The sequence below is a fragment of the Tiliqua scincoides genome, chromosome 3 (assembly GCF_035046505.1).
Source record: "Tiliqua scincoides isolate rTilSci1 chromosome 3, rTilSci1.hap2, whole genome shotgun sequence".
Taxonomy (NCBI): Eukaryota; Metazoa; Chordata; class Lepidosauria; order Squamata; family Scincidae; genus Tiliqua; species Tiliqua scincoides.
Genome location: NC_089823.1, coordinates 102,484,755 through 102,506,162, shown reverse-complemented (window position 1 = coordinate 102,506,162; position 21,408 = coordinate 102,484,755). Strand labels below are relative to the sequence as shown.

General features: G+C 40.3%; 1 protein-coding gene across 8 annotated transcripts in view; it reads right to left on the bottom strand.

Moving 5' to 3' along the window:
- The window catches only part of DOCK9 (dedicator of cytokinesis 9), a 162,972-nt gene that overhangs the window by 25,819 nt on the left and 115,745 nt on the right, over positions 1-21,408 (bottom strand). For 2 of the 8 annotated variants that reach the window (XM_066620091.1, XM_066620092.1), the window contains exons 32-40: positions 21,292-21,408; positions 21,036-21,156; positions 19,074-19,207; positions 14,293-14,407; positions 12,123-12,189; positions 10,248-10,295; positions 7,165-7,301; positions 3,287-3,402; positions 110-247 (exon numbers count right to left, since the gene is read on the bottom strand). In XM_066620091.1, the coding sequence (XP_066476188.1) occupies positions 110-247; positions 3,287-3,402; positions 7,165-7,301; positions 10,248-10,295; positions 12,123-12,189; positions 14,293-14,407; positions 19,074-19,207; positions 21,036-21,156; positions 21,292-21,408 (993 nt within the window). Of the gene's footprint in view, positions 1-109; positions 248-3,286; positions 3,403-6,636; positions 6,681-7,164; positions 7,302-8,041; positions 8,067-10,247; positions 10,296-12,122; positions 12,190-14,292; positions 14,408-19,073; positions 19,208-21,035; positions 21,157-21,291 lie in introns of those variants that run through there. The other 6 variants (XM_066620093.1, XM_066620099.1, XM_066620095.1 and 3 more) reach the window with 4 other exon arrangements.

Sequence of the window (21,408 nt, the reverse complement as noted above, 5' to 3'; positions counted from 1 at the left end):
GCATATCTAAATTGGCCCATTACAGAGGTAGCACATAAATAATATAGCAAGATCTGAACCAACAAACAGTATGGCACACAATTAAAAACTAAATTGTAAGACTACTCACCTTAAAAATTAGAGACCTTAAGGCATTGAAGACATTTTTTAATGCTGTTTCAGACTGATTTTTTTGTAGAAAGCAAAGGTATACATCAAATACCTTTTTCATCAAAGGATTATGCCCATGATCCGTCAGCAGCTGAGTCTTAAAACAAGATAATTCATATTTTGACCACACTTTAGGTACATCCATTATCACAAAATTCCTGGCTATATGACAGATCTGCCCAAAATACAGTGGGAGCTTGGTATTCATGGGGGATTCCCTCCCAGATGCTATGTGGATACCAAAATGCACACATAAACAAATCCACACGTCTGGTTCGTAGGACCTCCAGATGCAACCAAAAATGATCTCCTGTTGCCGTCCAGAGGTGTTCTGAGGCCCGCAGTGAACATCTCCGGTCATGTCTGGGAGCTTGGGTTCTGAACCCATGATTAGTTAAAACTATATACAGTTAGTTAAAACTACAGATACAGAGGTGAGACTTGTGTGTTGCCCTGGTGGTTAACTAGGATATTTCTAATATACAGCAAGTTTGGAGAATCCTCACAGGGCACAAGGTTGTGTTTTTTTAAAATATGATTCCATCATATTTTATTTAAAACATCCTAAATACAGTAGTTAGCCATAGATCTAATGTATAACTATTTCTGTGCACCCAAGTGAAGTTTGGATTTAAGTGTCTCAAACATCAGCTCTTTCTTCTCAAATCACATAGGTCATGTCTTGACACTGCAGGTCATTAAAAAAAATAACACTGAGGTGATGATGTTCAATAGGCCATTTGATCACTGTATTAATTACTAAAAATTGCATTCACCCTTATTCAGAGATGTCCAGCAGGGAATTTTTCTAGTTGTTTGTCCCCAAAGAGGGGTTAAAATGTCACATCCAGTGCTGGAATGTGAAGTTTAAGAACAGTAGAAAAGTATATACATATCAAAAGGTGCTTTGTGAAGCACCACTTTTGTTATGCACATTTTAACAATATTTAAATCATTTTTGAATTAAACCACAATTAGTACGGGCCTGTTGCAAGATCCACCAGGGTTTTGTTCCGGATACAGGGGGTTCCAGAAACCGTGGATACTGGCCAACACCTGCCAGCCTCCGGGGATGAGGGAAGCTCTGCTCTCCTTGCCTCTGCAGCAGGGGTCTCCAAACTTTTTGGCAAGAGGACTGCATCAAATATCTGGCACAGTGTTGAGGGCCGGCGAAAAAAACGTAAATATAAAATTTATTTAAATAAATTAGAGATGGAACTTAGATGGGTGAATAAATGAATCAATAGGCTCATTCATTCAACCTCTCTGGCCCTTAGAACACCCTCCAGATGCAACCAGAGCATAGTTCCAGTCATGTTTGGCCAAGTGGGCCAGAGGCTTTCAGGAGACAAGAGGCTTGCTATGGGCTGGATAGAGGCTTGCCGCAGGTTGCATCTGGCCCCTGAGCCAGGGTTTGGAGACCCCTGCTCTGGAGTATCCTCTCAGCCCAGCAGAAGCTGCAGACGCCTGGGCCTCTGCCACGCTAAGATTGGACCCTAGAATGAAAAAGTCACTTCTGGTTTTTTCATAAAACCTAAAGAGATGTTTTTAATGCCTTGAAAGGCATTAGGGGGTCCAGGGAATGCCTTAAAAGGCATTAAAAACCATCATTCCTGGCTTTACAAAAAAACAAACAAACCAGAAGTGAATTTTTTTCCCCATTCTAAGGCTCAGTCTGAGTCAGACAGAGGCCATGGACATATGTGAAGTGAAACCATGGATATGGGGAACTCCTTGTACAGGCAACCCCTGCCCGCCCATATCCATGGATCCGGTATCTGAAGATTCAGTGATCTATAGATCCACAGATTGTGGGGGGAGGAGGACTGCACAATCCAGAAACCGCAGATATGGGGGAACAATGAAAATAGAAGCCCCCATATTCCCTGCCCATTACAGTACCTTAAGTTTTGTGGAGTCGCGTTGGAAGCATAGGTCTTTCTTGCTTTAACAAAGGAATTTCCTTGCTGAAGAACATGATTGCAGGCAACCAACCTGAACACTAGAGGGTGACTGAATATTAACAGAAACTTCCTGTTAACATTCAGTTAGGGGCCAATTCTATCCAACTTTGCAACACAAGTGCAACCGCAATGCAGCCTGAGTAAGAGAATAAATGTTCCCATACCTTGAGGAGGCCTTTATGAATGCCTCCCCACCACAGGATGCAGCGCACACATCACTGGCACAGCTGCACTGGCACTGGAAAACTGGTGGGCTCTGAGATGGTCTTCACAAAATCAGAACAATTACTATTAATGTGGAGTTGTTGGGTTTGATGCCCACTATGGCGGCATACCAACTAATCAAAAAGATATACTTGGACATTCAAGCACAGAGTTTACATAGTGCTGTGAAAAATTTTGCTCCCTGCTGAGCTTCCAGATCTCTAGAGTTGGCTACTTGCCATTGTATGTCAATCTTTTAAAGTGCTCTTATGAACATAGGACCTTCACTTTGGCCACGTGTAATGTAGTCCCCTCCGCCGAGTCATATGGAAGGTTTAAAAAGATTCCATATAATGAAAGATGCTGTATCTGTGGATTGGATATTGTAGAATCTGTTCCACACATGATTCTACACAGTACACTTTATATAAATGCCAGCAAGAAATAATTAGTCCCCTATTTTAGCAAGTGGGCAGATTGTTCAGATTACATCCAATTGTTGTCATCTGAAAACCCAACTATAATTGAGACTATGGGGATCTTCTTAAAATATCTTTTGAAACGCTGCTAACATAACTTGGGAAACGAGTTGTATTCTGGAAGTTTCTTTACCTCTTATAGCTTTGTGATTTGCTTTCTTTTCTGTGTATGTGTCTGTGTCATATGCCAATAAAGGTTTTGAAAGACACAGAAAAAAAAACTGGCTAGGGTTTGGCCCTTAGTCTCCCTGTAGCATGCAGTTCAGCAAGGAAGTTGCTTTGTTAAAGCAAAAAACATCAATTCTTCTAATGCGATTACACAAAAATGAAGGTACTGTAATGGGCAGGGGGTGCAGGGGCTACTATTTTGATAGGGTTTCCCCATATCTGTGATTTCTCTCTCTTTCTCTCACTCTCACCGTCACCCACACGTGTAATTGTTTTTATAATATTGGAGGAGAAAACCCATTCCAGTCTCTTAAAACATACCTTAAATGCCATTGTGAATAAAGATAAAGTATCTAGAATTGTAAGGCAAACTTCAGTGGCAATGTTGGCTTCAAGTAAAGACTGATGAAGAACATCCGAATCTGAATGAGCATAACCTGTGAAAATTTGAAGCAGTTATTACTTTGAATGAGACTTTTACAACTAAAAATGACAAGTGGTAGCAGAGTGACACTGTTATACATCTTCCAGAAATTCTACAGTTGAAGATATAAATATCAAAGGAAACCAATTAAAAAGAGGTAACAAATGTCTGCACACAGTTATGAGTTTAGATTAGGTAAATGATTACTTCATTTTTGAAACAGTTTTAAGCCAAAAAGTAGTGATGACAGTACAAGTAAGAAAACAGACTGTTGAATTTGTTATAATACTGCATTAGTACACCAAAAAAAGTAGTCTAAACACAGATGGGATTAAGCTACTTAAAAAAGATCACAACAACAAAATGTTTTCAAAAAGAAGCAATCATTCTGGTCTTGGGTAGAGTTCTTCAATCTCTTGACAAAGCATGATTTGTATTTTTCTGAACTGGAAGTACACCCAGGTTTGCATACATTATGATAGTGCAAGATTGAGATTTACCCAATTTAAGAGGAATCCAGCTCTTAGCGTTCTCAGTTAATCACCATTCTTGTACATGCTTTCTGATTGGGTGGGAATAAGCACCAGACTTATGCAGCAAGACAACAGGTAGCTGCCTGTACAGACAGATTGTTCTGATGCATCTCTGCATCAGAAATAATTGAATGTTCCAATCATACTCAATGGAGACATAGAACAGAATTACAAGTAGTGAACTTCCGCTGTGGGTACATACACACCAGGCTCACAGAATCATTCATAAGAACATAAGAACAGCCCCACTGGATCAGGCCATAGGCCCATCTAGTCCAGCTTCCTGTATCTCACAGCGGCCCACCAAATGCCCCAGGGAGCACACCAGATAACAAGAGACCTCATCCTGGTGCCCTCCCTTGCATCTGGCATTCTGACATAACCCATTTCTAAAATTAGTTCATTTCAATTTAATTAGTTTCTCCCATAGAGCACACTAGTAGTTATCTTGCAGCATACTGGTGTGCCCCAAATACACAGCTTGGAAAGTGCTGGCCATGGAAGATACCCAGTCTTAATTCAACTATGCAACTAATCTAATGATCAACCATTTTAGCTTGCTATCATGCTAATTTTTTCCCAAATAACCAATTATTTTCTTTTATACTATCAGAAATCTGCAGAATTAACCTAAAAAGCTTAGTGTATCTTGTGCTCCTATACACCAACTTTGTTAGAATTTGTAAAGTGCAGAAAAAGAAGTTTCTTTTGTCATTAACTGTATCTGCAGTTGTCTTGTATTGTTGGAGCACTAAAAACAGTAAAAAGCAATCCAACTGTTACGGATTGTCTGTTCATTTCCAAGTTATCTTTTCATTCCCCAAGTTATTTCCTCTCTTCTTAACATTGATTGAAAAGAATTATAATATTAAAATAGATATTGCTGTCATTAAGAACACACTGTAAAGGTAAAAGCACACACTTTAAAGAGAACACACTGTAAAGGTAATAGGCTCAAGAATACATACTGTATCTTCCTTTCAAAAGGAAAAACATGAATACAATTTAAATTATTATTATTAACAGTATTTATATACTGCTTTTCAATGAAAAATTCAAAGAAAAGAGAAAATCAAATAACTAAATCAAACTTCTTTTTCCCATAATATGAAAAACTAATCAAGCCGCTCTTGAACCCTTTATTATATGAAGTAACAGAGAACTAGCACTGGATGTGCATGAGGGGCAAGGTAACCTGCAAATACAGAACATGGCTCCAAGCAGAAATTCTTCTTTTAAAAAGGGGCTTAAGACAAAGATGCAGATAGGGTTGCATGCATATACCTTCTACAAAATCCCTAGGGTGCTATTAACAAACTTGATAAAGGGCTTTTCATAATATAGTTTGTTTTTTTTAAAAGGTTGAAAATAGAGGATAACAGCAACAAGTGGCATTCTACTTGCTGACTGGAAGTTTTCTGTCTTTTCTCCTGTACCTCCCAAAAGCCACTCCTAAAGGTCAGAAGACCTACCAGAGCAGCATCTGCATGAGGCTGCAGCCGGGGTGGGGGGGGGGGAATGGGGAAAAGCTTCAAGCTCTTCTTTGAGCTCAAACGGGTCTTTCTTGAGCTCTACGGGGTGCTTATAAAGCTATTGGGGGAATATCATCTGAATGGAACACTGGGAAAACAGAACATGTGCCAGTTTGAGTGTCCAATGAGGAAGAAGTCTTCCAAGATTCCAACCAGCTCGCTGTATAAACAGTCTCCAGAAGACCGGCACTAAGGTAACCAAAGGGGAAAGCATCTTCAAGTGTGTTTTTAAGTAGTATAATTCTTCTAAACTCATGTTCCTGCAAACTAATTAAACAAGATGAACTATGATATTGGGAAAGTATGCTATAGTCTTAGATCACTGAACAGCAGCCTCTCCAGTTAGAAATCAGAAAGCGCAAATTCAAGTGCCTACCAAGTCACTCATCTTTAGGCCTTTATTATAAGTTTCATGATAATTAAGTTCTCCAGAGCTAAAATAATCTTTTGCAGTTCAAACAGTTATTTTCCATTTTTATACTAACAAGCCTTCCGATTGCAATGGCTTCAAAGAAAACAGGAATAAATTCCTCAAAAATGAATTTGGATTTGTGCTTTTGAAACTTAGAGCAACTTTCAAACCAGAATTTTCAAATTATCATCTAAGAGTTGAAAATACCTTCGAAATTTATTAGCAACTATTAGGACTGCTGAGTTAATGCAAAATTGCAGAAGACCAAGTTAGAAACTCACTGATGAAAAACTCGCTAGAAAGGTATTGTTAAGTAAATTTTAAAATATTTAGCTTTTTCAGTCCAAACCTTTGCAAGAACTGAATTAGAACTGTAGCACCTGAAAGCTACTGACTTTAAATTCACCCAGTACATTAGATATAGATGTATTAGATATAACTTGAACAACCATTTATCCATTTATCACAGTGATAATTTATCAAAATGTAACAACTGTTTGCATCATTCTGCCAAGGGGTAAGGAGAATTTCACCAAATGAGGAGCAAATGTGTGGTAAAATGGTATTGTGGTTTACCACAATCTGAATAATATACAAGCAGTGCACAGTGAGTATGCTATTTATTTCAATAAGATGTTGTTCTTATCCTTTGAAGTGTCACAAAACTTTAGGTTGAAGTCAACAGTTTAAATAGTTCCAGAGCTGATTTAAAACTAGCTTTTATCTAAAACAATTGCAACAGAAACTTGACTTCAACCTGATTGTCTTACCATTGTCTACAGAAATTCCAAGCAAACTTGATATTTTTCTCACACTGAAAACACAGAAAAAGTCACTTCATTATTGGGTGCTTTTTCACATCCAAACTAAATCATGGACAACATTTTTCACAGTACTTTTATACTATTACAAAGTATTGTCTCTTAAACTTTATGCCAAAAGATGGTCATATGATCAACCAAGCACATTTCACCATTTTCAGAAGCTCTTGAAAGAGAGTAAGTTGATTGAAATAGTTCCCAATGGTACTTGGAAACAAGAATTGTTCAAGATGAACACCACAGAACCTAAATTCATAATTTTGAAGTTCATCAAAATACTAGTGTTAAAATGCTGTTAATAAGCATGTTCCACATTGGATCAACACTTGGTATTGCTATTCAGCAGTGACCAGAATCTATGAAGCTGCTCGACCTAGAAAAATAAAGTCCATGACATGCTCTGGTGTGGGTTTCGACCTGTCTCTGGTGTTGTGGTACTGGATGAGATTTCAGCTGTTAAAATGTCATGGAACTTACTGTGGCTAAATGTGAGAGAATTATCCAGGCTGCTCAGTTGCTGTAATCTGGCATGCATCATCCCTGTTCTGTTACGGGAAACAGGCAATGTCTGAGATTTTCGATCATGAACTATGGGTCCCAACCCCTCCTGGTTCCTGCAAGATGGGTGAAATGGGACAGAAGCAAAAGTTAGATATGTTGCACCGCAGCAAGAGAGGGAGAGAGTTAGTTAAGCAGCTCAAGCAAAAACTCTACTAGTAGATGAAAATACAATGCAGCCTATTATCAATTTTAGTTAGGTAACATCCTGGTGAGGTTATCCAGTCAGCCAAGCTATCAATAGCCCACAACACCAGAAGGTGCGGCCAATATGATTTACTTCCCAACCAGAATGTTCTCTATTTACAGTTGGACAGACTAGAGATAGCCACCCAGAGCAAGTCTGGGGAAAAAAAAAAACTTTAGACTCAAGTCAAGAGGACTAACTACTTGACCACTGAATTTTGATTTTCTGTATTAGCTAAAACAAAACAGGCAGCATTCCACAGCAATACAGTTAGTTATGTTTAAATTCAAACGCCTATAAAATGTTTGAAAGCAGAGGCACATAACTTGCTCTAGAAATATTTAATTCAAAGCTGTAGATTACTACACATATAGAAATGGCAATAAAATTAGAACTAATAAAAGCTTGCTTGTTATATGAATATGTCAAAAAGAGAAAAAGGAGTCAGAGAGTCATTAGTAAGCACACATGCAAGAATTATGCAAGATACTAACTCTGGTATCTTACCGAGGCAGGAAGGGAGTAGAGCCATATACTTTGTTAAACTTGCCAGCAATCAAGTGAAGGAAATAGAAAAGTGATCTGTGTTAGCAATCAGTACAGACTAACCTCCTAGTGTGTACCACCACCAGAGCTGACAAGAAATGAAAACCAATACCAGAATTACACACGTCCCTGTTTTTTCAACTATAGGGTGTGTAAAGATTGCATGCACTTTTATGCTAACACATTCCTTTGGTGCACCTCAACATGAAAGTTAATATTTCTTTATGAACCTCTTAAATAATCCAAACAAACATCAGAAACATGCAAGTTTTCACTTCAATTTATTTCCATATCCAACACAATTTTTTTTCTCTGAAAAGTGCAGTCTAATATGTTAATAAATCAAAAACTATTCAATACATTCTCTACAATGAACCTGCTAATGAGAATATCAAGTACAGCACGATGTACTTAAAGTCAAAGTTTAAAGAAATCAAATCAAACAAATGGAAAAAAATTTCGTTTCTGAGACAAAAATGCATAAGGTACAGGGGTGCATGGTTGACTGAAGCAGATACATCAGGTGGAAGGTTGGGAGAGATGGCAAACTGGCAAAGGATGCCCCGCAACCTAGGCCCATTTGCTACCTCCCCTAGTGTCTGCCTGACCACTCCACTTAATTGCTGTTCCAGGATGGGGGGGGGGGGGTTCACATCTTCTTCCTACTCCACTGCTTTTCTCAAGTACTCGGGAAAAGTGATCTGCCTTTCCCTCTCCTTTGTTTCATGTAATGTGACCAGGGTTAGGGTTAGTATCTGCTCCTAGAATACTCCTGGCACTTTAGCAGAAGCTCTGGTAGATATGGAGATAGTAGTGGAGAATAATGAGGAAAGCACAGTATGTGCAAGTGCAAGGATGGGCCTGTGCTGACATGCACACTGTTGTGGCATGCTAAATGCATGTGCAGGTGGGGGTGGGTAGTGAATCTGTTTGATTCACTCTGCTTAAACCAATCTGGTTGATTGGCTTGTGTCATACATTTTTAAAAAATTGATATAATTTTTAAAAGTATGACATTGTAGAAATATATGCTATTTCACTCCTCATTCAAAGACACAACAGCACAAGCACTGTTGACACTCAAGTTCCAGCAACCTAGTTCTCACAAGCACCAGCTCAGGGGCCCATCTCACCTGGGCTGTACCACTTCAAGTTGTAGTTGAGAGCTTGCATAAAGTATCCTCCATGGGGGAAAAATATTCTGACACACGGAAAATCAAAATTTAAGGGCTAAGGTTAGGTTGAACCTGTTTCCCTAACATTTAGTTTATTTTGCAATGAGGTAGATTCAGAATATATCTTGATAAATAGAAGAGAATTTTTTCCCAAATTTTGATTTTGCCATGACTTCTTTCATGTTGTTTGCCTCTGTAAAGACCAGAGGCAGAATCAACAGCTAGGCAGGTGGAATGGATTCTACAGAACTTCTGGGCAGAGGAAAATATATGCTATGGTACTTTTTCATATATTCAAGCTGCAACTTCCTATATTCCTATCTGGAATAAACCACTTATGACCCAAACCTAAGCCAGGGAAGTGCCGGTGGCTGGCGCACTGCCCTGGCAACAGCTGTTGTGTGAGTGCCGTAAAGCACTTTGCCCCCAATGGTGAGGATGCTGCACCAGTGGTGAGGCCAGGCCAGTCTGCTCTGGGCCTCGGTGCCAGAAAGATGCCTCCAAAGCGCGCTGGGCAGTTAAGAGTCCTTTTTGGGGTTGGGAAGAGCAGGGAGAAGGCAGAAAAGGATGGAAGGAGAGAGAGCCAGGGAGAGGATCGGGCCCAGGAGGGGTTGGGGATGACAGCAGAGTCTGCTGCCAACCTCCTGAGCCACTCTGCCCAACATGGGCCTCCTCGGTTCTGCACCCACTAAACAGCAATGTTGTCAAACCTTGTTAAGTGTGATCAGAATTATTTTGGGTCAGGTTTTGCTTGTATGAACCATTTAAGAGTCACACATAATTTTGAGCCAACTTCCTTAGCTTGTCACAGGATCATTCGGGCACTGGGTAATTTCCATAAGTTTCAAAGCTCAGTGCAAAGAAAAGCTATGCTTTGTGTGGCCTTATGCAGTGCAAGAGTTGGAGGTGAAGTTTCAAAGTGATACCAAAACTAAGAACTACTTTACGTCCAGTTACTTACTTACCTTAAAACCGACAGGCATCCCTTTCTGGTGTTAAGTGTATATGATTTTACTGACAAGCACTGAAGACATTCTGTACATGTTTAGGTATAGCAATAAGTCTATGCAATGAATTTAAATTATACACAGTACCTGGCTATATATCTCTTCCCCATGTACTGAAATTGATGTAAGCACACTCTGCAAAGAACATAATAGTCACTGTAGTTTAAGTTTAGACATTTTAGTTAAAGCTTAACTGCGGCTACTGGTCAAAAGGCAGGGATGAAAGTAAGACAAGGCAGTTTCAATACATTGTTTAATTTCTTCCTCAACGTACCTGCATCCTACTCTACATTCCCATGTTGCAGTTGCCACTCTTCTAATAGCTAGATTACATTTAGCTCTCCCATACCATGTAAAGTCATAATATGGTAGCTGCCAAAAGTGATGGTGCTGTTTTTAGTAGTTTCAGGTACCTCTCAATGACAGGTCTCTAATAACTGTTACATTTTCAGACTTTCTCCAATGGATTATATTATATTGAAAGTCCTGTACTTTTATTGTGAAATAATAGTGGAAGACTAATCCATGTCATGCTAGATGAAGCTCTGTACCATCTCCTTTTCTTATCTCCTCCATATCTTAGTTTTACTGCTGATACTAGGACAACAGCATCAATGAAGCTGGTAATGAAGGGGGGAAACTGATAGCCATGCAGTTCTCTTCAGACTTGAGACATGGACTAATTACCTGCACTTCTGAAGTTGAATTGGGCTCCACTTATGTTAGAAAGTTACTATAGCAACATAAAAGGAAGTGGTGATACCACCATTCACACACTGAGAATGCATGTTGAAGTCACCACAGAGATTACTGACTGTTGCCCCAAGAAATAACCTTTCCATGATGATTCACTTTCCTGATTATCCTCTCCCAAAGCAAGAATGCCCATACTTAGTGGTTGGCATTCCATTGCAAACAAATTATCTAACCAGGGAGGAAAATACTTGAAGTAATGGAAAATAAAACACAATAGCAAAAACAGCAAATTACATGAACCAATAATGACACAGACCAATAAAACAGCAGCTAAAAATTATTACACGACAACATTTTTGGTAGCCAGCAAAACAACCTCAAGTGAAAGGGGCTGTACAAACAGAGGATTGGAGTTCTACAGTCCAGGTGACACCATCCAAAAGGCTCAGTCCTTGTTATTGCCAATCAGATCTCTGAAAGTGGTAGGATAAACAATAGTGGCCTTGCAGAAGATCTTAATGACCAGGCAGGAACATATGGAGAAAGGTGGCTTTTAAGGTTATCTTTATAGCCTGGGATCAAATTACGGCCAGCATGTTCAGTTGTGCCCAGAAGCCAATTGGGGGTCAATATAGTTGGAAGCAAGGAAATCACATGATTTCAAACGCTGGGTTGAAAAGCAGCTTAGTCACTATTCTGGACTAGCTGCAACCTCTGAACTTATTCAAGTGTAGCCCCACATAAATAGCATGAAGGCAATCAAATCTCAATGTGACCAAGGCGTGGAGACAATAGCCATATCCCCTGTCCCCAATGAAGGGTACACCTGGAACACTCACCAAAGTTGAGCATAGGTACTTCGAGTCTATGACAATCAACAAACATCCAGAGGAAGGTTGAGTCTACCCCTTGACCACAAACCTGGTTCTTCGAACAGAGTGCCAGGTTTTGCACTACTCCAAATGGAGTTTCTGAAGAAATGGCATAGCTCAAGTTGAAGCTGGTTTATTCTTAACTGCTTTCTGTGACATGCTGTTACCTCCGTAGATTTGCAGAGGTAAGTGTGCACACATGTTACAGGTGGGTGGGTGGGTTTGAAAACTTCTAAAATGTTATGTTCCCTCATTAGGAAGTTACAGGCTCCAAGTTGAAAATGTTGTGAAGTTACAGTGTTATATACAATACTTACTATGGACCTAACTTAAGGATTGGTGTTTTGCTCGAAACAGAAACATACAACATAATAGAATAAATGAGCCAACTCACTCTGCAATTGTGAAAAAATCCATAAGTTCTGATGTTGAAGCCTTGTTCCAGTATGTGAACAGAGCATCTACAAAGTACAGGACAATAAAACCATTAATAAAAAGCTAAGATCCCTGCCAGCTGTTCAATGATTTTGAATTTTATGGACTTCAGGGGGAGAAAGCAGACATTATGCTGAACAAATAAATATGCTGAACTCCCTCCATCCTTCTCTACACTAAGTTACACCTTGTAGAACAACATCACCCACCATAACCAAAATTTACAAGGATAAAGTGAGTCTGCTCATATTCTACTTATTTTATACTAAGGAGGATTACACCAAACTCATGTGTGTCCTAGAACAAAATTTGTCATGTTAAAGATTAATCAGTAAAATTATTCCCATTTTAACTGTATAATTTAATTAATTTTGTAGTATTGAGAAGTGGTGCAATATGTAGTGAGAGATTAAACATATTCTCTTGTATGATTCCCAATTCAAAGGTTTCCAAATTTGGAGGTTCAGATGGAAGCAGGGGCAAATAGGAGGTACTCAAGTAATTAAGGGCCTAATCCTAAACAGTGTGCGCCAGTTTACCGCCAGCATGCATTGTTGCAAACATGCCATAAGGCACGTTTGCAGGCCCTAGTGCTGGGCGAGCGCCGGTGGTAGCCCAGTGCTGACTGGTGCTGGGCTACCACCAGACAGCCACTGGAGCTCTGCCACTTGGCAGTCACGTGGACCGTCGAGCAGCTGAGATGTAAGTGGAGATGTGGGGGGAGCCAGGGAGGAGGCATTCCAGGGAGGGAGGAGGCAGGGAGAGGGCATGGAGGAGGCAGGACCAGTAGAGCAAAGCTCCACCAGATCCAAAGCCTCCATGTTTGGCTCACTGCCTGACACAAAGGTTCTCAATTCACTGCCGACCTTTGGGTGAATCAAGTAGCTCCATTGCGGGGCTCCTCTCTTTATCCGGGGGAAGGGGACAAAAGTCCCCTTCTCCTGAGGAGTCGCCGACGGCTACCCAGAGTGTGTAGGATGCAGTGGCAGCCATTTTCAGCGCTGCTGCAGCCCCACACTCCAGGTAGCTCAGGATTCGGCTGTAAGTTCTCATTCTGTATTCATTCTGTTGAGCTGGGCAGGGACCATGAATGATAAAGAAAAAGTTCTATATTTTGTTTCTATCTAACTGATTAAACCACCATGATAAGAGAAGGGACTGGCTTTACTTATGTGTGTGTGAGAGAGAGAGAGGTCCATGTTAAAGGTAAACAAAAATTATGTCAAAAGGATCGAGCTAACAAAATTATCTTACTGGATGGCTCTTTGCGCCATCTTACGGTTAGCAGAAATAGATTTTATTCCAAATTATGAAAGTAAAAAATCCATGCATGCTTCATTTACGTTCATTTATTTTATAAAGGTTAAATAATTTGGATTTCTTAAGCCCAATTTTTTTTGAAGTGCACAAAGCCCTTCATATACATCTTGACATTTCAATTATTCAAATAAATACTTTGAGTATTATACAAAAGCATGAACTAATCTGACAGACGCTACAACATTCTATCACTTTCCCAGTTATTCAAACAGTGAAGCATGGAATACTACAAGTGTTCTGAAAGATGAAGCTTTTATATTAGGGTACCCAAACCCCAGACTGCGGGCCATTTGCGACCCTCGAAGACCCCTCAAATCCAGCCCACGGGGAGCTCTCAGTCTCCAATAAACCTGTGGCCCTCTGGAGACTTGCTGGAGCCCACTCTGGCCTAACACGACTACTCTCAGCACAAGGGCCAGCTGTTTGACCTCTCGCACAAGCTGCAGGCCGAGGGCTCCATCCACTGCTTGCTGTTTCTTGTCTGTGAAGCAGCAGTAGCAGCAAAGAAGAGGCTGGCCTTGCTTTGGGCAAGGACTTTAATAGGCCTTGAGCTATTGTTACACCTTCATTCATATAAGTTACACCTTCATTCATATTGTTACACCTTCATTCATATAAGTTCCATCTCTGATATATACATTTATGTAAATTTGTTCAAATTTTAAATGAAAATTAATTATTTTTATCCAGTCCTCCAACACAGTGTAAGAAAGATGATGTGGCCCTCCTGCCAAATGTTTGGACACCCATGTTCTATATGATCACACCTTCACAATTTAAAAAAGTGAATGTAACCAATTTTTGCTTACCATCTGACATGCTTTTCAAAATATGAAGGAAACACATCAGCAGGCTCTTGATTTCAGATTGATCAAGTTTATCACAACGAACTACAGAACTTCCCGAAGTGCAAGTCTGTTGGTTCTGAAAAACAAATGAGTTTTTTAAAAGGGTACAAATGCAAGCTGATAAGCAGCTCGTATCCAAAATGAGACACATACGTACACCACCACTCAGACATGAACAGTACAGGTTATTAAGGCACACCACTAAACATGCTGAACCTCTACTATTTTCCAGAACTTAGATTATCAACCATTGGGAAAGGGAGCTATCATTTCACTTTATGTAAAGACCCATTTTCATGGATAGCGCTATTTAAATAAGAAAGATGTAACTTTGATTTTGCACAGTTTCAAAAGATCCTCTCCCAAACTATCACTTCAAGTCTTACTATAAGCTTTTTCTATGAAGTGGGGGAAAGTATATCTTTCTCAGGACAAGTTCAGGACAAGTATAGAAAATATAGATCTATGAACGTTAATTTGTGCAACAATTTGTGAATTGTAAGCTTATGGGGCCAGACCATAAGAAGCTGTTACTAGAATCTCGTGGAACAAAGTAAAACATAACTGTAAAGAAAAAAAGATTCTTAAAAAGACTGTGTACTGCATTTATATACAGGTGCAGCCTATTTATCCACGGATTTTTTATCTCAACAAGAATGGGGTGGGGATATTGAAAGTCACATACACCTTTGCCTCCTTTGCCCTTCGCTGATGTCCCTTTCAAGGCAGCCCAAAACACTGCAAAAAGGCTCCGCTTCACCCAGGCAGGGAAAAAGCCCTGGAGCCCTGGAAGAGGTTCCCCTTGTGAAGGAACAGTAACACTCCTGGAGACCCTGAGCCAGCCGAGGCTGAAGAGAGGCGGAAAACCCTGTGTAACCAGAACACGTGCAGCAAGGTGGAGCTCTCTCTCTCTCTCTCTCACTCACACACACACAGGGGCAGGTGCGGTAGCAACAGAGGGGATTGCTTTAAAAAACCCAGGGAGTGTGCTGAATCCCCCCCCCCATGGTGCAGGCAATCACCAACACAAGCAAGCCTTCCCAGCAAGAAAAGCATGAGGATTTAGGCTACAATCCTCTCCACACATTACTGAGAGTAAGCCCCATTGACTACAATGGGACTTACTTCTGAGTAGAAACATATAGGACTGGACTCTTAAAAGCTCAGCATCCCACCTGTGAAAGAAGTGGGGACAGCTGGCAACAGGAAGACTGAGTATGGAGTGGAGGGAAGGGGATTGATAACAGCTGTCTTAATTTCCTTCCAGCCCCAAGTGTCAGGCTGCAGCGTATTTGCGTAACTCTATGGAATTTAGCACAACACTTTTTTTATTAATCTAATCGCGTTGAGTCTCGGAACAGAACTAACGCGGATATATAGGCTCCACCTGTATTAACATAGTACATGCACTCATACCTCAAATTTGTAAGGAAAAACTGTATCTGACATACTAATCTCTCCCTACAGTACAAGGGAAGGAGAGAATTGAAAACAAAAAATGGAATTGCCAGTATTTTATAATGCACCAAGTTCTCACAGGGATTCCTTCCAAACTAATTAGCAAAATTCAAACCCATAGCTGGAGGAAAAATATAGGTAGAGTTCCATATATAATCCCTTCTTCACCCTGGAAGCAGGATGGGAAAAGCAATCTACCCAAGACCCTGACATCTCCAGTTAAATCATCAACACACACTTAAATCTGGTTATGCATGTGAAGTGTGTGGCATTCATTTTGTTTTCTTTCAGTAAGTATAACTGAGAGATATGTCAAACAATATAACTGCTAGAAATCTAGGCTATGAATTTCCAAGTCATCTTTACAAGCCAGTTGGACATGTAGAATCACAACTTAATGGAACATGTAGAATCACAACCGACTCTGAGCCCAATCCTGTCCTCGGTGGCACGGCTCCATGTCACCAAGCACAGTCGCAAACATGCCATAAGGCACGTTTGCGGGGCTCACCACCAGGTTCCTGCCCTTGCTAGCCCAGTGCCGGCTGGTGCTGGGCTAGTGCCGGGCGGTCACCCAGCTCCCGCGGCTTGGCAGGAGCTGCGGAACAGTAGGTGGGGCGGGGGCGGGAAGGACGTGTTCCAGGGAGGGGGGAGGCCAGCAGGGGCGGGCAGGAGGCGTGTCGGGGGAAGGAGGGAGGAGGATCCACGGAGCTCTGCTCCACAGGATCCAGGGCACTCGTGTAGGGCTGCACGCCCTACACGAGTGCCTTTTCCTTACCACCGACCTTTTGGTTCTCAGACCTCACCTTTACCGGTCGACCTTCTGGTTGGCGGAAAAGTAAGTAGCCCCATTGCGGGACTGCTTACCTTACTCGGGGGAAGGGGATGAATGTCCCCTTCTCCCAAGGCGCAGGATTCAGCGGCAGCCCTCCTCGGTGCCACCGAGCCTGGGTGGCCCGGGCAGTTCAGGATTGGGCTGTCAAAGGCTGAATTTTTCTTTTTCTTTTTAACCACACAGATCTCTTCCAGATAGAGAGGAAAAAACTATTTTGAGTACTGCTAAGAATGTTTCTGAATTTACTGGACAAAATTTATGTCATTATTTGGATACCAAAGTGTGTCCTGACCAAAGAATCTCTCAAATTAATGTCAGAATAATGTCTAAGTGTCCAACTGAACAAAGCAAAGCTGAATAAGAAGTCCATTATCGCTGAAAATCATATATTGAAACATATTGAAAGAGAAAGATGTGGAGATTTTCAAGGAAAATGAACACTACTCCATTTTTGTAACTCTTGAAGACATAATAAAGTCTGCCCCCAATGGTGTGAATGGAGAAAATAACCTTGCTTTTGTGTTACTGGTTTATATATTAAAAACAAACAAAAAAATCAGCAAGAATGTTGTTTTTCATCTTAGGAGAAGCACAGCAATGAAATGAGTCTCTAGCCTAAGGTAAATATGGGAAGCTACTGCCTTCAGAGCAAACTGGGCAATGAAGGCTTTGCTCTCATTGTCTGTATAGATACTTGTAACACCAAACATTTTAAAAGTTTATTGCTATAGCACATGCATGTGCTATTACAAAACCCAAAAGTTTCACACAAAATATCAAGGGAAGAAAGTAACATACTAGAAACCACACAGCACTCAACTCAATGCTAATGTTGAAGTAAAGAAGTTTATTAGTGTGGAATGTAGAGTGCAAATTAAAGAACCACACACACATAATGAAGTGCACAACTCAATGATAAAAGGTGCATGGAAGTAGTGATACTTTGACAGGATATTGGAAGGTTCAGGATATCTGGCAGGCATGCATGATCACGTGTATTCCAGAGAGCTTTGATATGAAACACAAGAGCCACTGCAAAATCAAGCCATTAACACGAATGGAGGAAAAAAATTAAATGACAATTTTGCCATTTAGCAGAAGTAGCCAGATAGAGACTATTGACAAAATTTATTCTTATTTCAGTGTCCTGTGCAATAATATTTAATGGCTACTATATGCAATGGTTTGGCAAAATTGACAAGACACTGCACTCAGAACCTTAACTAAACAAACCACAAAGAAGGAATACTTCTTGTAATGGAAGAGAGCGTGCTGCATGAACATTTGTTTCTGGTAAAGGTAGATCTGTCAGTAGTGAAAAATCCACCGTAACACGTATTTTCTTTGCTGACTGGTAGTGTTCTTCCTCTCCACTAGTACATAATGCATGTGCAGAATGCCTTCTGAGGAGTTTCTCTTTCTGCTACACAAATGCAGATTTGGGTCAAGGAGAACGTATTAAACCATGTTGTGAGTAGCATAACAAGAATTTAAACTCTAAAGAAATCAAATGATAAAGAAGCCAGGAAAGGCAAATGCAACTCAGCACTACAGTAGCCAAAGGTATTTAGTAGGTCTACATCACTGAACACAAACACGAAGAAAATGTTATTACAGGGGTATGCCAGTGAATTAGAGTACAGGGGGGCCCTGGATCCTTGGATCTGTGTCTGCGGTTTCACCTATCTGCAGACTGGATCCACACACACCCCCATGCCCCATTTGGAGGTGAGGTTTTTTGAAAAACTGTAAGTTGCATTTTTTTCTACTCTCAGAGACATTCTGAGCCCTGCAGAGGCCACTGGAGGCCTCTACTGGGTCGGAATACCTTCTGGAAGCAAGGGAAGCATAACTCCCCTCACCTCCAGAGGGTGAGGGCATTCCCTTGTATCCGCAGATTTGGCAATCTGCAGGGGTGGTGGTGGTGGTTCCACAACAGAACCCCACGGATACAGGGGCACTTAGTGAAATAAAGGAACAAACATTATTATATTTCTACTACGCAAAAATGTTTCTTTTAAAAAGGGAATTGGTATAGTCTGAATTAAGACTATATACATAGTAAATGATATTTATATCCACAATACAGAATTTGTAGATACACAAAAATTACAGTTAACCAAATCACAGCAGGATATAAAATCCCTTTTAGGTGCATATTCACTCATAAAGGATTTTATATCATGATTTATTCAACTGTAGTTTTCACTGAAATTCACTGTTTCTCCTCTGTGGATAGGTGCTGACTTAAGCCAAACAACATCCTGCCATTACATCAGACAAATATTTCACTTTGTCTAGCATAAGTGAAAGACAGAATAAACAATAGGCTAATAAATGACATTCATAGATGAATTAGAAGCACCAGCAGTTATCTGAAGCAAGTAAACAAAATAGCACCATACATGCTATGCTATTAAAGATATAATTGTATAAAAGGCATTTTTACCTTGTCAAGAGAATTGCTCTTTTCACCATGCCTTTCTGGAAGACTGTTTCCTGAGTCTGTACTTATAAGAGAGCCTCTTGAGTCTGCATTTCTCACACAATTAACATTTGGAGTTGAAGAGGTATATGGGGATGCTGGATAATAAAGCAAGAAAAAAAAGATGTGTTTCTGTACTCACCGACATAAAGTTCTATTTTAAAACACCAGGTAGTGAAGTCTTACAACTACATTTACCCCACTATTGAACCATTAAACTGAATGGGGGGGAAATTATTAAATGACATTTAGCAGAAGTAGCCAAATATAGACTGACAATTTATTTTCATTTCAGTATCCTGTACAATAATACTTAATGGCGACTATTATGCAATGGTATGGCTAGAGGCGTTTGTTTCCAATGAGTAAGATAAATTTACAGCCTAAGTTGCACTGAACACAATGGGTTTGTTTAACAGGGCTGTAAACATATACGGCATGTGACAAAACTGCACACCTCTACATATGGCATGTGACAAAACTGGGATGACATGGCAAAATGACAAGACACTGTATTCAGGACCTTCAAACAAACCAGAAAAGCTTCTCGTAATGAGACAGAAAAACCTGTATGAACATTGCTCCCTCAAGAAGGTGGAACTATCAGTAGAGAAAAATCTACTGCAATACTTCTTTTCTTGGCTTACTCGTAGTGTTCTTCCTCTTTACTAGTACAGTCACCTCAGCAGTCACCTTGTAGTACTGTTTAAGGTTACACTCTATGAATGGGTTTCTGACAACATCCAAATCAACCCTGTTCTTAGCCAAGTATTAAGCAGATGTCAAAAGCTAGGCTGAAGTGGTATGGAGATTGTCAGTGGGATGCTATCCAGTGACAACCTTGGGCGATAAGTCACACTGCATGGAAAAACTGTTCCAGTTTCAGAATGGAAAGCTACTTATATGCTCCAAGGAGTTCATGATGGCATACTTGCCTCTGCTACTCTGTTTTACCCCCACAACCACTCTGTGAAGCATGTTAAGGTTGAGCCTGTGTTCAGGCAACTTTATAGTTAAAGAGGAAGTTGGAACCAGCTCTCCATGATCCAAGTCCAAAAATTATCCTCTATCCAGGGGTGCTCAAACTTTTAGCACTGGAACCCACTTTTTAGAATGAGAATCTTTCAGGACCCACCAGAAGTGAAGTCATGACCACAAGTGACATCATCAAGCAGGAAAATTTTTAACAATCCTATCCACACATAGCCAGGAATAAGTTCCATTTACTATCATTGTTAAAGGCATATACACAATAGCCTGTTAAAAGTATAGATCTGTAACATTTCCCCAAATGTAGTCACATACCATGGTAAAATCAAGTCTAGTATATTAAAAAAAATATTGAAATGAATGGAGACCCACTTGAAATTGACTCACGACCCACCTAGTGGGTCCCAACCCACAGTTTGAAAAATGCTGCTCTATACACTACACAGCATTATTCTTCCCCTCCCCAAGTGTTTTCTATTTAAAGCTACAGTTCTATCCACATGCAAATTATCAAATTTTAAATTTTCTTAGAAGTATATACTAAGCCAGGGGTGCTCACACTTTTTTGGCTTGAGAGCTACTTTGAAACCCAGCAAGGCCCAGAGATCTACCAGGGGGGAAGGAAGCATCTGACAGACACCCCCTTTAATGTATGGAGCCCCTGCTGGAGTCTAGTCAGTTTCGTCAGTTTTGTTGCTGCATGCCTGAAGAGCAGCTAAAGTGTCAGTTTCAGTTTAGTGTCAGCTAAATATGTCAGTTTCGTCTAGTCACTAGACGAAACTGACATATTAACAGTTTGGAGAGACAGGGCTCCGCGATCTACTCATTTTGCCTCGCGATCTACCGGTAGATCGTGATCCACCTATTGAGCACCCCTGTACTAAGCAATGTCCTAGAGATTAAGAAGAGACATAAAACAAATTCAAAAATGGTTACCAATGCCTGATATAGCACCAAACAAGTCTTTGTGCAGGTTGTTATCGAGTGTATTCACAGTTTTTTGGGGTGTCACCAGTGGATTTGCAACTGGAAAGCCAAGGGATTCATCTTTTGTGCTCTGTTAAAAACACATAAAGCAGTAATTTTAATCTACATCCTTTGATATATCTAAATTGCCTGCCAGATAAATATATTTATATTACTAATCATGCTTAAACTTCAAAGTTTGGCCAACAAAGAAAATATTACTCACACTGCTAGAAGCATTAACAGGGAAAGGTGAAACATCCTTGACATCAATTCGATGGGCATTTTCTATTAGTAGCCCAAATGTTGGCAGATACAATGTGGCTATTCTTGCTTGATGGCT